Raw genomic sequence first — 19,783 nt, forward strand, 5'->3', positions numbered from 1 at the left:
GGCAGCGGTGGATGATGATGATGAGCAAGAGCAGAAGATTAGCGTAGCATTAAAGATGCCATTTCTCCTGCGTTCTTTCTTTAGTCCGACTCTCGTGAGTCGGATCGAGCAGCGTGCGTCCACTGTGTATAAGTGTATCGCGTCGGAGAAATCGTTCGTTTTCTGTTGTGCCATAAAACCCGTTGCCAGAGCCGGAAAGGTTCATTAACAGATAGACCGAACCCTGCTATTCTGCCCGTGACTAGCAACAAGATAAGTAATGGCGATAAGAACGCGGTCATAAGGTGCCGAAAATAGGGCGACCGCGAGAAGTCATGAGAAGTACTTATTTTTTTTTATCAATTTTCGTAGACGTTCTTTCACCATCCAGAATATCTACATCGAGAGAATTTATCCTGAAAATCATGCTAATTGTGGGACAATGTGATATTAGAAGAATTTTATTAGAGTTTCTCTGATTAATATTTACAAGAAAAAATATTAATAATGTGTACGTAGTAAACTTTACTATATATTAATATTTTTATTGTAGTATATATTTAATCAGAAAAACTCATATACAATTTTTCCAATACCATATTGTCTCATGATTGTTATTATTTTCAGGAAGCCTGAGAGAAAAGTCTGAGAGAAAATTTTTTCCGCGTATACGGACCACGATTTCTCGCGGTACTTTAATAAGATAATACTTGATTAAAGACACTTTAATAAACGTTTAATCCAAAAATCTTTACTAACAATAATAGCAGTTTTTATAATTTCTTTAGAAAAAAAATCAGGAGCGATCGCGTAGCATCTCTCTGATTTATCATAATGTAAGATTCTTTTCTTCTTTCTGTGAAGACTTCATCGTCGTCAAGGTCAACCTGCTTTTGTCAGAGACATCTTCACACGGTTCAATATTGATTTTGCATAATGGACTCGTATTTCAAATTAAAATTGATTTTAACGCGGATACAATATTGTCTCTCTTTCCCAAATTTGTATATATATTCTTTTTCAAGAAAAACCTAAAGTTACGTGTAAATGCAACTATACATGAGAATTAATAAATTAATGTATAGAATTTTTCAAAGAATTGAGAATTAAAGTATGGGCTTTAATTCTGTCTTTTCGGTATTCGACCTATCGCACATACTCGAATTGTGATGCTGGGATGACAGATGATCGAGACATCAAGTGGTCAAGTGAGCAGACGACGGCTCGCTAATACGAGAGAGGAGGCACCGAAAAGTATCCGCGAGCAGATATAGATATGAGATCATATCTGCGTATAATTAATTGCCTGTAAACTTCGTCCTGAATAATTAAGTGGAAACTTCGAATTCGCGAGCGCCGCTTTTTTCTTCTGTTCTTTTTTTTCGACAAACGTGCCGTATCTCTCGTCGAAGATCTTCCGATAGAAGCCAAGAGAGAGAGAGAGAGAGAGAAGGAAAGAGAGAGAGAGAGAGAGAGAGATAGGAAAAAATCGTCGTCCAACGAATCTTCAGATTTTTCCTTAGCCAGTCAGAATATAAAAGTACTAAATATCTTGGACATCAAAAGCGATTGTCTACGTTTTATCAGGCATTATTTGATATTAAATTCGTCGAAATATCTTCCGTTCGGAATACATGAAGAATGAATATGGAAATTGAATAACTAAAGTATTATTGTTAAAAAACGAAAATAAATAGCAGTAACGATACCTTCTCGTATATAAATAATAGACTTGTTCCCGATCAAAACTCAATTGAATGAAATAAAAATGTCTCTTAACCTTCTCCCTATAACATACTCGAGGAGGCCTTAAATTGGGAGCCTTTTAAATCAATGGCTCGAGCTGTCACTTTGTGGATAGCCCCGGACACGAAGTGGTTTATATCCTCGCATCGCTCTCGCGCAACCGTAACGGATAACAAATAATCTGCAAACACGCTAAAGCGATCGCGTAACGGCCGCGCGAGTCTGCGAAATAGAAAGAGTTAATTGCGGGGTTTAACGCGTTTAACCGTGCATTATTAATCACGACGGCCGGTCGTAATTATTGCCGGCTATTATTAGACACCTCGCTCTCCCGCGCGTTCGTGTATATACGTTATATAGCGCCCGACATTATGTTCCGTGCTCGTTCGTTCCATCCTCGTACGTAGATATATTTATCCGCCGGAAAAATGAATATCACGCCCACATTTCGCACGGGACCCACCTATGGCCGCGAGGACGGACGATTCGGATCTCGCAGCGCCTTTTGTACGAGAGCATACGTTAACATCACGTTTGCGGCCACTTTCTTAAATCAAACGCCTCGACGTCCTCGTTTCAGCTTGGCAAGACCGTATGGTATATGTAGTGGCTCTAACTACCCTCCTAATTGTCATTCTGACAAGCTGATCTCGATTAACTTATTCTAAAGTGATAGGAAAGTGTTATCAAATTGCTATTTTTTGGTCCCTTCGTATATCGTTTTTATTCAAGGTTTTTTTTCACAGAGAGAATTTTCTCTTGGAATTTATCCTGAAAAGTATGCGTAATCGTGGGACGATATTAGAAGAATTTTATGAGTTTCTCTGATTAATATTTATCACAATAAAAAATATTAAGTGGCTCTAACTACCCTCCTAATTGTCATTCTGACAAGCTGATCTCGATTAACTTATTCTAAAGTGATAGGAAAGTGTTATCAAATTGCTATTTTTTGGTCCCTTCGTATATCGTTTTTATTCAAGGTTTTTTTCACAGAGAGAATTTTCTCTTGGAATTTATCCTGAAAAGTATGCGTAATCGTGGGACGATATTAGAAGAATTTTATGAGTTTCTCTGATTAATATTTGTCACAATAAAAAATATTAAGTGGCTCTAACTATACCCTCCTAATTGTCATTCTGACGAGCTGATCTCGATTAACTTATTCTAAAGTGATAGGAAAATGTTATCAAATTGCTATTTTTTGGTTTCTTCGTATATTGTTTTTATACAAGGTTTTTTTCACAGAGAGAATTTTCTCTTGGAATTTATCCTGAAAAGTATGCGTAATCGTGGGACGATATTGGAAGAATTTTATGAGTTTCTCTATTTAATATTTGTCACAATAAAAAATATTAAGTGGCTCTAACTATACCCTCCTAATTGTCATTCTGACGAGCTGATCTCGATTAACTTATTCTAAAGTGATAGGAAAATGTTATCAAATTGCTATTTTTTGGTTTCTTCGTATATTGTTTTTATACAAGGTTTTTTTTCACAGAGGGAATTTTCTCTTGGAATTTATCCTGAAAAGTATGCGTAATCGTGGGACGATATTGGAAGAATTTTATGAGTTTCTCTGATTAATATTTATCACAATAAAAAATATTAATATGTACATAATAAATTTAATTGAACTTATTTTATATTATTGTGGTAAATATATTAATCAGAGAAATTCTTATAAAATTCTTTCTAAATTCTCTCTGTGTACCCCGAAATTTCTTAGCTAATATTAGATCAATTTTTCTCCTACAAAAATATAATTGTGTCGCAAATAAATAATTGAAGATAAAAGGAGACATACTGCACTGAACAAAAATTTATTGAATTCGAATAAATATTTATTTCAATACTGCCTAATAAATCATTTATTTAAAACATTGATTTGATGTGAAAAATATTTGTTTCAAATAAATGATTTATTAAGGCAGTATTGAAATAAATATTTATTAATCTAATAATTTTGTTCAATGTATAGCTAAAACCTTATAAGCTTTAGAAATGCATACTCAAAATTATTTACTTTAATATACATATATAGCTTATTTTTCTTACGGCCGCAATATTAAGTAAAAAAAAAAGGTGTTCAGAGTTTCGTTGAAACGAAAATGAAATTGAATAATTGCGATTAGATGAGCACATCCGATGGGAATTCTGGAGCGTTCCGTATACGTTTAATGGATCTCGAGGTTGAATATTCAGCGTGAGCAGAAAATTATTGCGTTCCTGAGGAGTCGAAGGCGCACGAACACACATGCGTTGAAGTCATTGGCGCGGCGGCATGGCATCGCGAGATATATACCTACTTCGCCGTGTACGTCTGGATCCAGACGCGAACCCCATTGCGCGATAATTGAAGTTACGCTTCGTGGGAAGCACGGCCTTCGCAGAGAGGCGAAGTGCCGTTCGGTACAAAGAGAGCTTAGATAAAGGGCGTGCTTCGGGGATTTCGACTCTATATATGACTCTTCGTATGAGAGAAAGAGAGAGAGAGGCCGCCTTCACAACCCCGTCGTGATCCACGGCGGCTCGAAGGCAAAAAGCCGTCGACGTAGACGAAGCCATGGATAATGCCGTCCGCGCGACGAAAAACAGCACAGCTTTGGCTCGTAAGAGAGGCCCGAACTGAACCGTCCCGGAGAGACCTCGAGAGGAGCGAGTCTCCGAAAGCGGAGCAAAAACGTTCGAACGGGAGAGTCGGCGATTCCTGAGGAATCGGGGATCCCACAGCGAGTAATCGATCGTAAGAGGAGAGGAAGACGCGACGAAAGAAGGAGAAATAGGGACGGAGAAAAAGAAACGACGCTATTTATCAAGAGACACGATAGTGTCTCTCGCGCAAAGTCACGCACCGCCGAGTGAACCCTGTATCTTATACACGAATCATCCCTCGCGCAATTGCAAGTTTATGTGGACGCCGTGGAATTTTCGATCGATCATTCATTTACCTAATTTTAGCACCCCTAATCACGATCTTCTGTATTAAAAATAATCAATGCAAGAAAAGCTTTTCTTAATTTATATGTAATATATTGATATTAATTTAATTTATAATTATAACACATATGTGTGATATTTCAATTTTCGCAGTACACAACAGTTGGAGACACGTATTAAAAATAATTTTTCCTTGCTAATCAAAATATTGCCATAGCAGCGCCAAGTTTCTTTCTGTGCACTAAATTTTATTATCTTTAATTATACCTACTTGGACCGTAGCATTTTTGCATCGATGCATATTATAAGGGGAGAAAAGATGAACGAAGACGAAGATACATAAAGAGAAGCCAAGGGCGACAGTAGATGAGAGAAGAATGGGGAGGAAGGGGCGAGGGGGAGAACGGGGAAAAGGATCTTCGGAACTAAATAAAGCGGCAAGTGGCGCACACCGGGAGAGGATAGAGATGGAACCGCGTCTGTCTCTCTTTCTCTCTCGACGGTTTTGAGATCCCGGCGCGAGCGCGGAGGTATAAGGGCTGCGCCCGCTCGTCCAAGATCAAGTTTTTCTCCCGAGTCCTCCGAGAACCTCCGGGAGAGCGAGAAGAAAGAGCACGGATGGGGCCCCGAACTCGAATCCGAGTTGATTTCGTGGCACGCGGTTCATCTTGTCGTTTATTCTCTCTCTCTCTCTCTCTCTCTCTGCTAAAGTCGCCTCCCTCATCTCTCACATCGAGCTCATCTACACTTCAATTCCGCGACAGGACTGGACGGGATAAGACCTCGAATTTTTTAAACAATTTCTTGCAAGATGTAAACGTAATAAAAAAATAGCGATATGCGCAGCAGAGAAAAAGGATTTTTTTTCAATTACACGAGCATTATGAAAAGATATTTTGTATTACACGTGCAGGCAAAGTGGCACTTTGTGTGCGTGTTTTCTGTGCGGAAAGCGGCCGATTTCCCACGCCTTCGGCTCGTGCGTCCTATCCCCCGCACTCGTGATCAATTGTCAACTTTCCGCACTTGATACACAATATACTATTTTTCGCAAATTGGAAGAAGAGGAATTTAAAGGTCGAGTGCGATATTGAAATGACACTTCTGTCCGGGAGATAAGATCGCGAATTACGGGACACCCTGTATAAGGGCAGAATAAAAGTGCGAATTAATTAGGATAGCTGTTTTCTGTGCGGAAAGCGGCCGATTTCCCACGCCTTCGGCTCGTGCGTCCATCCCCCGCACTCGTGACCAATTGTCAACTTTCCGCACTTGATACACAATATACTATTTTTCGCAAATTGGAAGAAGACGAATTTAAAGGTCGAGTGCGATATTGAAATGACACTTCTGTCCGGGAGATAAGATCGCGAATTACGGGACACCCTGTATAAGGGCAGAATAAAAGTGCGAATTAATTAGGATAGCTTCGTTCTAATAAAACGAGGCGAGATGGCGGCGGCGGTGGCGGCGAGATGCTTTCGTATAAATTTGAAACGCGCCCTGTAATTTGAGAAAACGTCCCTGATCCTAAACCCTATTTATGCAGCACTGAACCGGCTGTAAACCGTTCGTATTCACGATCTCCATCCTCCGCATCCTTTCTCCCTCTACTCGACGAAGGAAGCTTCATCCTTCCATCGCTTCTCGTCTCCCAAGAATATTTCTCTCTCTCTCTCTTTCTCTTTTACGAATGCGTTAGCTTCATGTTTTGAATAAAGAAAGATGCATATATTACACACGTACGTGCACGCATACAATACAATACGCTATGGTGATAGAAAACTGACGTGAAAAGAGATGTTATTTTCTAGGCTGTCTATTATTCAATATAAAATTGAATTATTTATTATTTTAGAATCAAAACACCCTTATTTGACAATTTTATATTTTTAGAGCCAATGTTGACAGGAAAACAAGAGCGACTTCGACGCATTTTTATTATTTGTTTTATCTTCGTAATATCGAACTAAATTTTTATAAGATCTATAATATATTACTATAAAATTTGAAAAACCAACGTCCCATTTATTTATCCGTAATTACTGGAGGATTTTAAATCAGAGTACTGTTCATTATATTACTCCATCAAAATTTAATACATAAAAAAATAAGTATAAACATGCAAAGACATTAATTGTTGTATCTGTATATTTAGGAAGGATGTAAACAAAAATTGGGGAATTCTTCTAATAAGATATTCCAGAAACCAAACCAATTCAAATAAAGTCTTTTTCTCCAACAAATAATTATTATCGAGATATCATACAGTAAAGAATGTGAAAAATTGTCAATCCTCGCAATATCATTACGATTAAAAGAATTATTTAATTTCACAGAGGAAGAAGAATTTTTTTCTACATAATAATAAAAAATGAAAAATTCCACATGTCTTTAATTATATAGAAAAAAAGAAATTTAATAAATAAAATATATATTAAAGTAAAACTTGTTTGTATATTTTTTGGACAATGAATATAACTTTAATTCTGTTTTGAGTATTCATTCAGTTAATTAGTATGCTTAATGTTTTAATCAATTTAATTGTTCATTTATATATAAATAAATACACTGAAGAAATTATTAAATTAATAAATATTTATTTCAATATACTGCCTTATAAATAATTTCTTTAAAACAAATAAATATTTTTCACCTCAAATCAATATTATTAGTTTCAAATAAATGATTTATAAGGCAGTATTGAAATAAATACTTGATCGAATTCAATAAATTTTTCTTTTCCAATACAAGAATAAATCTATATAGGAATTACGAAATTAATTGAAAAGACTCGAATCATTCTCTGTCGCTCGTCACACATCTATCCCACAAATACATAATTGTAGCAATTAAAACATCCCTGCCGAATCTCGCGCCGTCGATGACAATTCGGACTCGTTTCGCGAGAAAGGGTCTTATCCGGCAATCGAGAAATTACATTACGGGACGAGAGAGGAAAGAGAGGAAAAGAGAGGGGGAGTGGCGGAGACCGCACAAAAAGCACCGACTATCTTTCAGAAGCCGACGAAGGAAGCATCATTAATATCAGCGAGACGATCAATCAAAAAACCAAACGTAAACTCACTTTGGTGGACGTCGTACTGGGTCTGGTGCCGCCTATGCCGATGACGTAGACCTCGATCTCGTACCACTGGACGCCGGTTTCGCGGTCGAGCTTCGTCGCGGTGGACAGCACGCCGGTCTTCGCGTCGACGTCGAAGAGCCGATCGACCTGGGGGCCGCCGCCGGCAGTCACGTTCGTCACGTAATACTCGAGCTCGACGTTCGAGCGTCGAGGGCGCGCGCTCACACGCAGGATGCTGGTACCGACCGGTTCGTTCTCGTAAACGCTGCCCTCGATCTGACCCCGGTGTTGCCAGATCGGCTGATCGTCCCCGTCCTCGCCCGGCACGATCAAGGTCACGTAAGTCTCCGACGAGCGACGTTCCGTCTGGACAGCCTCGTCCGTCGCCCGGACCCCGACCTGGTATTTGAAGATTCGTTCGCTGTTTCCCTTCGGAACGGATCGTGGAGTTCTCATGGTCAGCCGACCGGTGCTACGATGGATCCGAAACATGTCCGAGTAGTTGACGTTCGAACGGAGCAACTCGTACGTCACCAGGCCGTTCGAGCTGGAGTCGAGATCGCGGGCGATCAGCTGGGTGACCACGATCTCCTTGGACGAGGATCGGTGGTGGTCCAGGTTGCCGGCGCGCGCTAGAGGCGGTAACACCACCGCGGACATGCTGACGAACAACGGCGCGTTGTCGTTGACGTCCTCGACGATGACGATCACCAGTTTCTCGGCGGACAAGCGAGCGCTCGGCGGCTGAGCTTGATCGGTCGCGACTACGATCAGTTTGAAGGTGTCTATTTCCTCGCGATCGATCGGTAACATGGTATAAATCACGCCGGTCGTCGGGTTGATATCGAAACGTCGCACCTGGTCTTCAGGATCCTGGCTGAGGATCGAGTAACTCACCATCCCGTTGTCGCCTGAATCCGGATCTTCGGCGGTGAAGTTGACGATCGGTATTTGCACCGAGATATCCTCCCTTATCTGACGCACTATCGCCGTGTTCGGAAATACCGGTGGATTGTCGTTGGTGTCGATTACCTGGACGGTTAGGCTCGTAACATTGCTGAGTCTCGGGTGGCCACCGTCGCTGCAGGTGACGTTGAGCGTGTAATGTTGTAGCTCTTCGTAGTCTAGCGGCTTTCTCAGATACAGGATACCGGTCAGAGGATCGATATAGAAGGCGTCTTTTCGGTTACCAGCCGAGATGGCGAACGTTAGCTCACTGTTGGCTCCTAGATCGTTGTCGGTGGCCTTGAATTGTAGCAGCTCGGTGTTGATCGGCGTGGTCTCCAGCACGGAAATTCGCGATTTAATGTCGATAAAGCGCGGCACGTTGTCGTTCTCGTCGAGTACTTCGATGTGGACAGTCGCACTGGATGATAAACGCTTCTCCAGACTGGCATCGCGAGCCACGACAGTCAATACATAGGTATCGGACGTTTCGCGATCGAGTACTTTCAGCAAGGAAATCTGCCCGGTAGCTTCTTCTATTGTGAAATGACCATGTTGATTACCGTCTTCTAATGAATAGAAGACGTCACCATTTAAACCCTCGTCGGCATCAGTTGTATATACCCTCAGAAGCTGCGTGCCGATCACCGCGCCTTCGCTCACCTGCACTCGATAAGGCAAACGTTGAAATTGTGGGACATTGTCGTTCACGTCCGTGACGTGAATGGTGACCTTGACGCGATCGCGAAGATGGTTGACACCGTTGTCGGTGACGGTGGCCTCCAAGGTGACGTAGCTGCCGCCGGTGTTGCTCACCAGGAGTTCGCGGTCGAACACGCGCAGCGATCTCACGAAACCGTTCCTCGGGTCGACCACGAAGTCCTGCTGGCTGCTAGGTAGCGAGAATATTAGATCAGCGTTACGGCCGACATCGCGATCGGTGGCCAGCAGCTTCCCGACGAAGGTGTCGGGTGGCTCGTTCTCCCGCAGATGGAAGCTGAAGCTGCTGTTGGTGAACTCGGGCGCGTTGTCGTTCTCGTCGATCACGTGCACCACCACCGGGACCATGGAGCTTCGCGAAGGACTGCCTTGATCGGACGCGGTGACCTCGAGCGCGTAATAGTCCTGTTCCTCGCGATCGAGCGCATTCTTCACGTAGAGCTGGCCGTCCGGGAAGATGCCGAAGCGATTCTCGACGTTGCCATCGGTCACGCTGTATAGTATCCTACCGTTGACGCCGAGGTCGACGTCGTGAGCTGTCAGCGAGAAAAATCGCTTGTTTACCGGCGTGGACTCCAGCAACGAGATCTCGTAGCTGGTCAACCCGAAGACCGGGGTGTGATCGTTAACGTCTTCGATCGTCACCTTGATCTGATGCTGAGCGAACAGGGACGGTTCACCGGAATCGGTCGCCGTGACTTCGAGATGGAGGATCGTGCCGGGTGTCGCTCGGATCGGCTTGTTTAGATAAATGATACCGGAATTTTCAGCGATTCTGAACTGCTCGCCCGGATTGTGCGTTAGAGAGTAAACGATTCTGGCGTTGGCGCCGGCGTCGCGATCCCTGGCACGAGCTAAACATATTTCCTGTCCCACCGCCGCGTTCTCCCGTAGAGAGATTTCGTCGCCTCGCTCGCCCCTGGGAAACCTGGGCGGATTGTCGTTAACATCTTGCACGGTGATGTTGACGGTCGTTTGACCGTACGCGAGATCGGCGCGGGCTGACAATTGCAGACTGTAATAAGCTACGCGCTCGCGATCCAGACAGCCGGCGGTGCTGATAACTCCGGTACTCTCGTCGATCCTGAAGTTGCCCTTGGAGTCGCCTAGAACAATGGCGTAGCTCACGTTGCCGGTATTGCTGTACTGCGTGACTTGTACGGAGCCAATTTTTCGACCGAATCCGGACGTGGAGTCGCAATCGCCATGATCCTCGGTGATGCGGAATTCATAGCCGTTGTAAGTTTCGAACTCGAGGTGTTCCAGAACCTCTTCGTGAATGATTTCCACCACGGCGTTCCGAGCTGCCTGTCGATCGCCGCTATCCTTGGCCGAGATGGTCAACTCGTAGAGGGTCTTACGCACAGTCAGCAAAGAATCTTCAAGAACGATCTCACCGGTTGTTTCATTCACTACGAAGAGACTTTCACCGCCAGACTCCAGAACGTATGTTATTTCAGCGTTTTCCCAGGCATCAGCGTCGGTCGCCGTCACTCTACCTATCGTCGTACCTGTGGGAGCATTTTCGGAGACAGACATCAGATATTTCCAAGGAAAGAAGACCGGTGAATTGTCGTTAACATCCTCCAACGTTAGCACCACAGTAGCGGTCGACGATTGCACTGGCGTACCCTGATCTTTCGCAATCACCAAAATTGTATATTCGGCTACTGTTTCCCGATCCAAAGCGATCTTGGTCGTCAACTGGCCGGTCAAGGCGTCCAACGCGAAAGTCTTGGGATAATCGCGCAAGACGCAGGAATGAAAGCTGTACGCGACGCTACCATTAGTACCCTGATCGTTGTCGACGGCCGTCAGGGTAGCTACTAGACTGTTGGGCGGCGTGTTTTCCGACAACCTGATTTCGAGGACGTTTTGGGAGAACCTAGGGCGCTTCGTCGTTCTCGTCGAGGATCGTCACCTTTAGTTCCGTGTTCGTGTACTTGGGGTTCGGGCCACCGTCAAACGCTACCACGTTCAACGCGATGCTACCTTTAACTTCGCGATCCAGGACGGCGACGGTGGTGACCAGGCCGGTGTCGCGGTCGATGACGAACCAGCCCTGGTCGTTGCCATTGTCGAATTCGTAGTAAATCCGCGCGTTCAACCCGGAATCCGCGTCCGTGGCCGAGATGCTGGCAACGAAGCTGCCGATCGGCGCGAGTTCCGACAGCACCGCCGAATATTCGCTCTGCTGAAACACCGGTTCGTGATCGTTTACGTCGTTTACGTGAATCACGAGATAGGCGATAGTCGATCTGGTCGGGATGCCCTTATCGGCGGCGATCACCGTGAGATTGTACTTGGGTATCTCTTCGCGATCCAGCCGGCCGTTGACCCGCACCATATATACGTTCTGCGTCTTCTCCAATCGAAAGTGATCCAGCTCGTTCCCAGCCCGAATCTCGATAATGGTCTCACCGTTCAAGCCCTCGTCGTCATCATGCACCGTCACCGCGGCGACGATATGATCCTTGACGCTGTTCTCGTCGACGGTGGCAAAAGCCGCGGTCAACGGGAAGTAAGTGAACTTGATGACGGGATCATGATCGTTCGCGTCGAGCAGATTCACCGTTACGTAGGTACGACCGTCCTGCCTGGGCGAACCGTGATCCCGAGCGAAGACGGTAATGACGCAGCTCTTGGGGCAACTGCCAACGGAATGCGCTACCGTGCAGCTCTGCTGAGGACATCTCAACGGCTCGGCCGTCGTGATCGTGCCTACTTCCGGGTCGATCGTGAACTTGCGCTCGTTGTCCGGTAGATAATACGTCAGCTTCGAATTGTCCTCCGAATCCTTGTCGATGGCATGCACCGTCAGAACGTTCGTGCCGACTGGTGCGCTCTCGTTTAACGCTACCACGTAATCGCTCTGTTGGAACACGGGCGGATTGTCGTTCACGTCCAGCACCGTCACGTTTACCAGCAAGTAACCTACGCGCGAAGGTTGACCGCGATCGCGCACGCAAATATTGAGGGAATAGAATTCTACCTGCTCGCGATCCAACTTGCCCGTGGTCTCGAGATATAAATACGAAGTCTCACCGGTAAGATTCCCCGTCACTTCCAGACGAAATTTATCGTCCGTATTACCGTTCACGATAAGGTAATCATCCAGCACGCCGTTCTCCGGCGTATCTCGGTCTGTCGCGGCGTCCAACAGAAGCTTGGTACCAACCACGGCTGATTCCGAGAAGCTCACCGCGATGCTAGGCTCCGGGAACTCCGGGTCGTTGTCGTTAATATCGAGTACCAAGATCCGGACTTCGATCGGATAAGTCGGTTGACTCGACAGTACGACGAAGTCGAAGCGATCGCTGCTCAGAGCTTCGCGGTCGAGGACCTTGACTGTCCTAATCTCACCTGTTTCCGGATCAAGCGCAAACTCCTGGGGCGGCTCGTTGAACCTGTAGGTGAAATCAGGCTTGACCGGTATCGTGCCGACCAGGGTGTCTTTGGGCTCGCCTTCCCTGACCTCGAGCTGGACCCGAGTGTCCACCGTTCTGCTCTGCATCGCCAGGCCCATCGTCGCGGCGCTGTCCTGCGGCAACATCGGTGACCTTCGAGGTAGATTATGCAAGGTGAAGTAATCGTTGGACGCCGCCATCGCCGTCGCCGTCGCCTCTTGGCCGACGACCCGGCCGCCATGTTGATCCGCGATGAGTCCCAGGAGCAGGGCCAGAAGCATCAATCCCCTTATGATCATCTCTTCTTATCTCACCGCGACACGCCCACCTGCTCTTAGCGAAATCCCGGCGAAATCACGGGTGGTATGATTCGTCGTCGACATAAAATCGGACGCTCCGATTCTGTCGCACTATCTGTCGTTCTTCCTCCTCATGATCGGCGATAATCCCGTCGTCATCCCCCACGTCTACGTATCGGCGCATCATTGCGCGTATCGCGACATCCTCCAAGGATTGGAGATCGTCCTCTGTTTGGCGTCGCGTCGCATTTTTTTTTTTTTTCTTTTTCCCCACCCTTTCGGATTCCGATTTAAACTCTCTCGACGGCTGTCAAAAGGTGGTGGGTGCTTTCTTTTCCGTTCTCTCTCGTCCTCCGGCTTGTGTCTTTCTTTCGTTTATCTCGGCTCTTCTCCTCCTCCCCTTCTCTCTCTCTCTTTCTCTCGCCGCTGAAAGTCAAGTGTACACCAGAGAAGACTTCACCCGGCAGAGGGGGCAGTGACCTGCCGAGAGCCGCGCCTCGCGAAATGCGCGTCTGCAGATGCTCGCGAACGCGAAAGCGGGACGTTCTAGATAGAACCTCTCCTTCGATCGCCGATTCGTGATCGATTAATCCAAGGAACGTCTCTTCTTCCCTCAGGGGGAACGGATCTTCAAGCTTATTCTCGAGAACACATACCTACGTATCACGTGTTAGTTTCTTCCCTTTGTCAGATCGCATTCCTCTCATACGTATCAATCTTCCCCGAGATGATCTTCGATGATGACGAACAATATCGGCTTCTTCGTGGCGATCTCGAAGAAGATCGCTCTCTCGCAATTCACAGTTTTATCACTGGCCCAAGGATGTAAACACTGCACAGAGACGAGAATACCGCGACATTATTACATACCTGAAGCACAGAAACACGATCGAATAATATACATATATATCCTCGAACGAGTTTAGTGACCGAGCCTCGAGTTTACGATTCACTCTCGAGTTGGCGACTCACCGCTGGACCCGCGCGGGATATCTCTCGCGAAAATCGTGAGGAAGTTCACGCGATGGCGAATACGAGAGCTCGTTCGAATTCGCCGCAGCACAACGGGTTCGCGCGCGCGCGCGCGCGCGTGCCCTTCGGGGTAGGCGTTTTATCAGGAGGGTTGGAGATCAAATCTCACGCGCGAGAAGCAACGATTGACAGCTGGGCGAGCGGAAGAAGAGATAGAGGAAGAAGATAAAAAAAAAAAATAAAAACGCGCGCGAAGGCCCCGAAAAATAAAAGGAAACGCAGAAAACGTGTACACCGCGGAATAGAATATTGCCTCCCCGAGGACTGACCTGACTCGACTGAATCGAGCCGGTCCCAGAACCAGGAGAGGCATTCTTCGGCCTGGCCGACGCCGTCCCTCTACGATCAGGTCCTTTCTCTCTCTCTTTATCCGTCTTCTCCCCGATCTCTCCTCGGGGCCCCTATCGATATCACCTTCTCTGTCCGCTTCGAGGAGCATCGTGACTTCCCTCGCTCTCTCTCTTTCGCGTGAAGAAACGCTCCATCTCCGTCCCTCATTTTCCTCGCTCTCTTACCTCGCTTCTCTTTCCCATCTCCCCTTCTTACACTTTCTCGTTCCCCTACCATTTCGCCATACCTTACGCTGCCTATCGGTGTACAAGTCTCTTCGTTCATCGCACGAGGGGCCTTTCTCTTCTACTCACTCGCACTCATACCTCCTTCACCATCTTCCACGCGGCGATCCTTCCACCTTCGACTTGCGCATCCCGTCCCGCTAAGATATTCTCCCTTTTGCCCTCGAGGAACGAGCAATGCAGAGGCTCAGGTATGCAAGATGGCCGCTGCACGCTGGAGCCCCATGCGACGAGAACGTTGCTTCGGGTTAACGGGAACGAGAAAGATGTAGAATGAGCGAGAGAGTAGGAGGGAAGTCGAAGAAACGAGAGAGCAAGAGCGATCCGCGAAGTAACGAGAGAAAGGGTGACAAGACCAGAGAACGAGAGATGAATAATGCGTGGGGGAGGAGAAGAAAATACCTGGAAGGGCAGGGGGACACCCCGACTTAGGGGGTGAGATCCGCGGACTCTCGTGGACCTATGGATATGTGTCCGCGGGCTTATGCTCACTTTTATAACTAATCCGTTACCTACGATCATGCGCGAGAATATGTTCCGCTTGCGATCCTCTCTTTCCCTTCGAATTAATTCGCTGTCTCGAGATCCTTTCTCGGCTCTCTTCTCATTTCAAAGCCTTGGAAATTCAAAGCCTTCGATTTCGGAACCGACACGTGCATACGAAAATTATTACTGATGTACGTTCGATATTTTTATAACAACATATAGGTACGATTTGTCAACTATAAGATTCTTGGCTGAATGCCTCATAGTCTGAAGGAATCTAATTTTTTTTTTTTTAATGGGAAATTATTATTCAAACGAATAGAAAAATACTTTTGCAACTTGAAAACTAGATATTTTTAGTGATAAAATTAAGATATAAAATATATTGAAACGAAAAAGTAATGGCATTCCAAGCAATATTATGCGCCTGTATAATGGACACTTTAGTCTTCATAAATTATCGAAAATATAAAAATAGAAACTCATAGTCTAAAGGAATCGAAATATTTTTTTAAAAATGTAAAATTATTATTCAAACAAATAGAAAAATACTTTTGCATTGAAAACTAGATATTTTTAGTGATAAAATTAAGATATAAAAGATATTGAAACGAAAAAGTAATGGCATTCCAAGCAATATTATGCGCCTGTATAATGGACACTTTAGTCTTCATAAATTATCGAAAATATAAAAATAGAAACTCATAGTCTAAAGGAATCAAAATATTTTTTTAAAAATGTAAAATTATTATTCAAACAAATAGAAAAATACTTTTGCATTAAAAACTAGATATTTTTAGTGATAAAATTAAGATATAAAATATATTGAAACGAAAAAGTAATGGCATTCCAAGCAATATTATGCGTCTGTATAATGGACACTTTAGTCTTCGTAAATTATCGAAAATATAAAAATAGAAACTCATAGTCTAAAGAAATCGAAATATTTTTTTAAAAATGTAAAATTATTATTCAAACAAATAGAAAAATACTTTTGCATTGAAAACTAGATATTTTTAGTGATAAAATTAAGATATAAAAGATATTGAAACGAAAAAGTAATGGCATTCCAAGCAATATTATGCGTCTGTATAATGGACACTTTAGTCTTCATAAATTATCGAAAATATAAAAATAGACGGTACATAAGTTGATCCTGATTTGGTCCACTGTTTTACGTACACACAGTAAAATGCATCTTCTCTTGCATTTTGTTTTAATTCGAACGGACTTAGATAAGTACAAGTTATTTTTTCGATTGAAAAAATATCCTAGAATAAGGATAAGGAAACGACCAGAATAAATGGACGAGTCTTGTTTCAGTTTGAAATAACAGTGAAAATTGGAGAAGAGTTCATTGATAATTGATAACAATGCATCGAATAATATGCGTTTCACGCTATCTTTAGGTTTGTGGAGCCTTAAGTGAAGTGCATCTGCATCGCTCTCAAATTACATCGAATCCTTACACGTGCGTCACGTCGACGTTAACTGTCAACGTGCAGCGATAAATATATAATTATTTTCCTACATCCAATAATTTATGAACCTGTACGGCGATGAGAAACATAGATGAAACGTGATTTCAATATTATATAAATTAGAAACGAGATTATAAATTTAACAATATAATCTCTTAATTATAATATATATGCGCATATATTATAATATATACGCTTTACTTTAATTTTGAATCTTTTTATTATATCTTCATTAATTACTACCAATCAAGAATGATGCGATAAACAATATTATCATATCATATACCTCGATGTGAAAAATAATTTTGAGTATCATTCGTTACTCGAGCGAAGCAAATTGAAAATTGATTCCAAGATTTATCCTTTGAAGAATGCAATGCAGGACATTGAATCGCTCATCGGACGTGTGATTAATATCCTGTGTAATTTCGTCACGGTAACATGCGCGTACGATTACGCATGTACGCTGTTCCTCGATATTAGAAAGATCACAACCTGAGAAAGAAGCCAGAGGAATCCCTACATTTATCCAGATGTAGAAAAGCCGTGACGTTTTGTACCCCGAAATTATCAATTATATTAATCCTCGCGTACATCGCGTATCCCGAAAAAATGGCGATACGCGCGAGAGCCTGATTAAGAGAAGCTGTTATATATCCGCATTTTTGCGTTAACAAAGTCACACAGATTCCGTTAAAATATCTAATTATATGATAAATAAAATATTTTACAAATAATTTTGAATATTATTCATTATTTGAAAGAAGCAAATGATGGAAAATTGATTAAGATTTATCCTAAGTGCGTATGTAAATTATTTAATATTTGTATATATGCATAAAAACGTACATATATATTTCATATTTCACCATTTTTTTATAAACTGGGAGAAGTGATAGAGGAAGTCATATACGCGATCATTTTTTTTCAATGATCCTTAAAATGTTTTTTCAGAAGATACAAGATACGAACATTTTTTAACAATATTTTTCAGTCGGAGTAATCGATAAATTCATTTTAATACTATTTTATTTTTTTCAATATTGCTGAACTCAAATGTTGGTTCAAATTTTAAAATGTAAATTTAATATAGCAGTCCTAATAAATTTTATACGATTTCGATCAAAATGACCCGATAAAGAATCTGGTTTTTATTAATAGCACTGCCCTTGAATTTAAAATCAAATTTAATCAAAAATAAGTAGATAAATTGATATAGAATGTAAATTACAAAATATTAAAGTAGAAATATTCTCTTTTAATTAAAAGAGAGAACAAAAATATTCTGTCATTGTGCCAGAGAGATAGATGAAAGGATGGAAAGAGAGATAAGCATGAGTTTGATAAAAATTGGAATGAAAAGGAAATAGATATATCTCAATCTGCTCTTTCTACTGTTGCACGTATGGATTTATCTTGTATATTTTATATAAACTTATATATATATACATACGAATTGAACATTATTTTTGCAGAAGAAATCACTCTCTTCTCTCAGTATAAATTTTATTTGTTTCTCCACCTATCTTAATAAGCTAAGTTATATTTTAGGCGCACCATAAGCGTCTGGCATTCGTTCTATCGTGTACCTGTGTTGAGATACATACATTATTGGCACACCTGGTATCTTTCGTATCCTTTGTTTCAAATCTTTATCATTAGTCGCAACAATATAACACTTGTGCTGAAATAATAACATAATGTACAATTTAATTTTATATTTATAGTATTGAACGAAATAAATATATCATCATTGTCAAATACAAATGCAAAATATTTGCTAATAATTGTTATAAGATTTTATGATTTATACTTACTTGCGTCACTCTGTTTACGAGACAGTCATCTGCATAGGTTCCTTTATGCAGGCATTTTAACCTTTCAAATCGTGGATCTTTGATGATTCTCAATGCCAATTTATACTTTTGTCCAAGCTTCTCCAATTCACCCATCACACAATCTGTTATATATGGTGTACATTTTGCACAGAGACATTCCATCATATTTTGTACAATATCCAATTTATTTTTAATGGAAAAGTTAATAAAGTTTGTGTCAACTAAAATATGATATGGTGGCCCGAGTTGTGTGTTATATTGAAAAAATAATGCTGAAGATTGTTGTGGCCTAAAATTATAAATACATAGTTTGTTTTAAAATATAAAATATAAATCATATTTTATGATAATCTTTCATAATGCTATGTAAAAATATCTGTTAAAATTAATGCAAATATTATTAGATTAAATGTGTAGCATTACTTACGTTTCTGTAATTTTTATCTTACTCTGATCTTCTTTTGGAGTTTTTTTAGATGGCAATCGTCTTTCTGGCTTTCTGTAAAAACAATTTATTTTTGATATTTTTAAATATATAACAATAATTCGTTAAAAATTGTATTTTGATCTAAACTTACATTCGCGAATCACTTAAACTAATCATCCTCTTCATCTTAGCAAATCTCTGCATCACAACTTTACGTGTTTTCTTATTTTTCGGCTGTAAAATAATTAATTTCATTGAAAATTTGTCTTTAAAATAGAACAGAAAACATACATAAAATAATAATATACAAAATATTAAGATCAATATAACCTCAATAATTCAAATCAAATTTAAGATTAAATAATATTTCATTGATTTAAAAAGTATATATTTGTTTTTATCGTAAGAAAAATATTCTTACCATTGTAATATATTTTTTATATATTTACAAAATGTCTTATAACAAATAATAATTAAATTTCCAAGACCACACGCTTCACGAGTCGCCAGTAAAGTCTGTGCTCGGGAGTTAAATGAAGATGCGTTCAAAAATCTTCCCGTAGGGTGAAGTAATTTTTGTTTGACCAATCGGAACGAAGGAAACAAAGATTTCCGGACAAAAGTGCTGAACCAAAAACGAACGAACTAATGACTGTGCACATTTAGGACCTTTTTACAATAGGATGCAAATATCCTCATTGCTAGTTGACAATTGCAGATCGACCAATCAGAGCAAAGCAACGTGTCAGCTGATTGGTTAATCCGCAACTGTCCACTTGCAACCTATCGTAGAATGGCCCTTACGCATGCGCGCATATTG

The 19,783-nt window shown here is 42.0% G+C and overlaps 1 protein-coding gene and 1 pseudogene across 1 annotated transcript; both read right to left on the minus strand.

Moving 5' to 3' along the window:
- Nucleotides 1–7,148: 7,148 nt before the first annotated feature.
- On the minus strand, nt 7,149–13,124 carry LOC114929222 (cadherin-related tumor suppressor pseudogene; annotated as a pseudogene).
- Nucleotides 13,125–18,102: 4,978 nt separating this feature from the next.
- Bka (FCF1 rRNA-processing protein Bka) lies at nt 18,103–19,504 on the minus strand. The gene is made up of 5 exons (XM_029300736.2): nt 19,385–19,504; nt 19,115–19,197; nt 18,964–19,035; nt 18,516–18,825; nt 18,103–18,382 (listed from the first exon to the last, which is right to left on the minus strand). Exons 1-5 carry the CDS (start codon nt 19,385–19,387, stop codon nt 18,239–18,241), a joined length of 612 nt encoding a protein of 203 aa, XP_029156569.2. The 5' UTR covers nt 19,388–19,504; the 3' UTR covers nt 18,103–18,238.
- Between the last annotated feature and the right edge of the window lie 279 nt (nt 19,505–19,783).

Source organism: Nylanderia fulva, unplaced genomic scaffold (genome assembly GCF_048542155.1).
Source record: "Nylanderia fulva isolate GAGA-0341 unplaced genomic scaffold, ASM4854215v1 Scaffold14, whole genome shotgun sequence".
In the NCBI taxonomy this organism is placed as follows: Eukaryota; Metazoa; Arthropoda; class Insecta; order Hymenoptera; family Formicidae; genus Nylanderia; species Nylanderia fulva.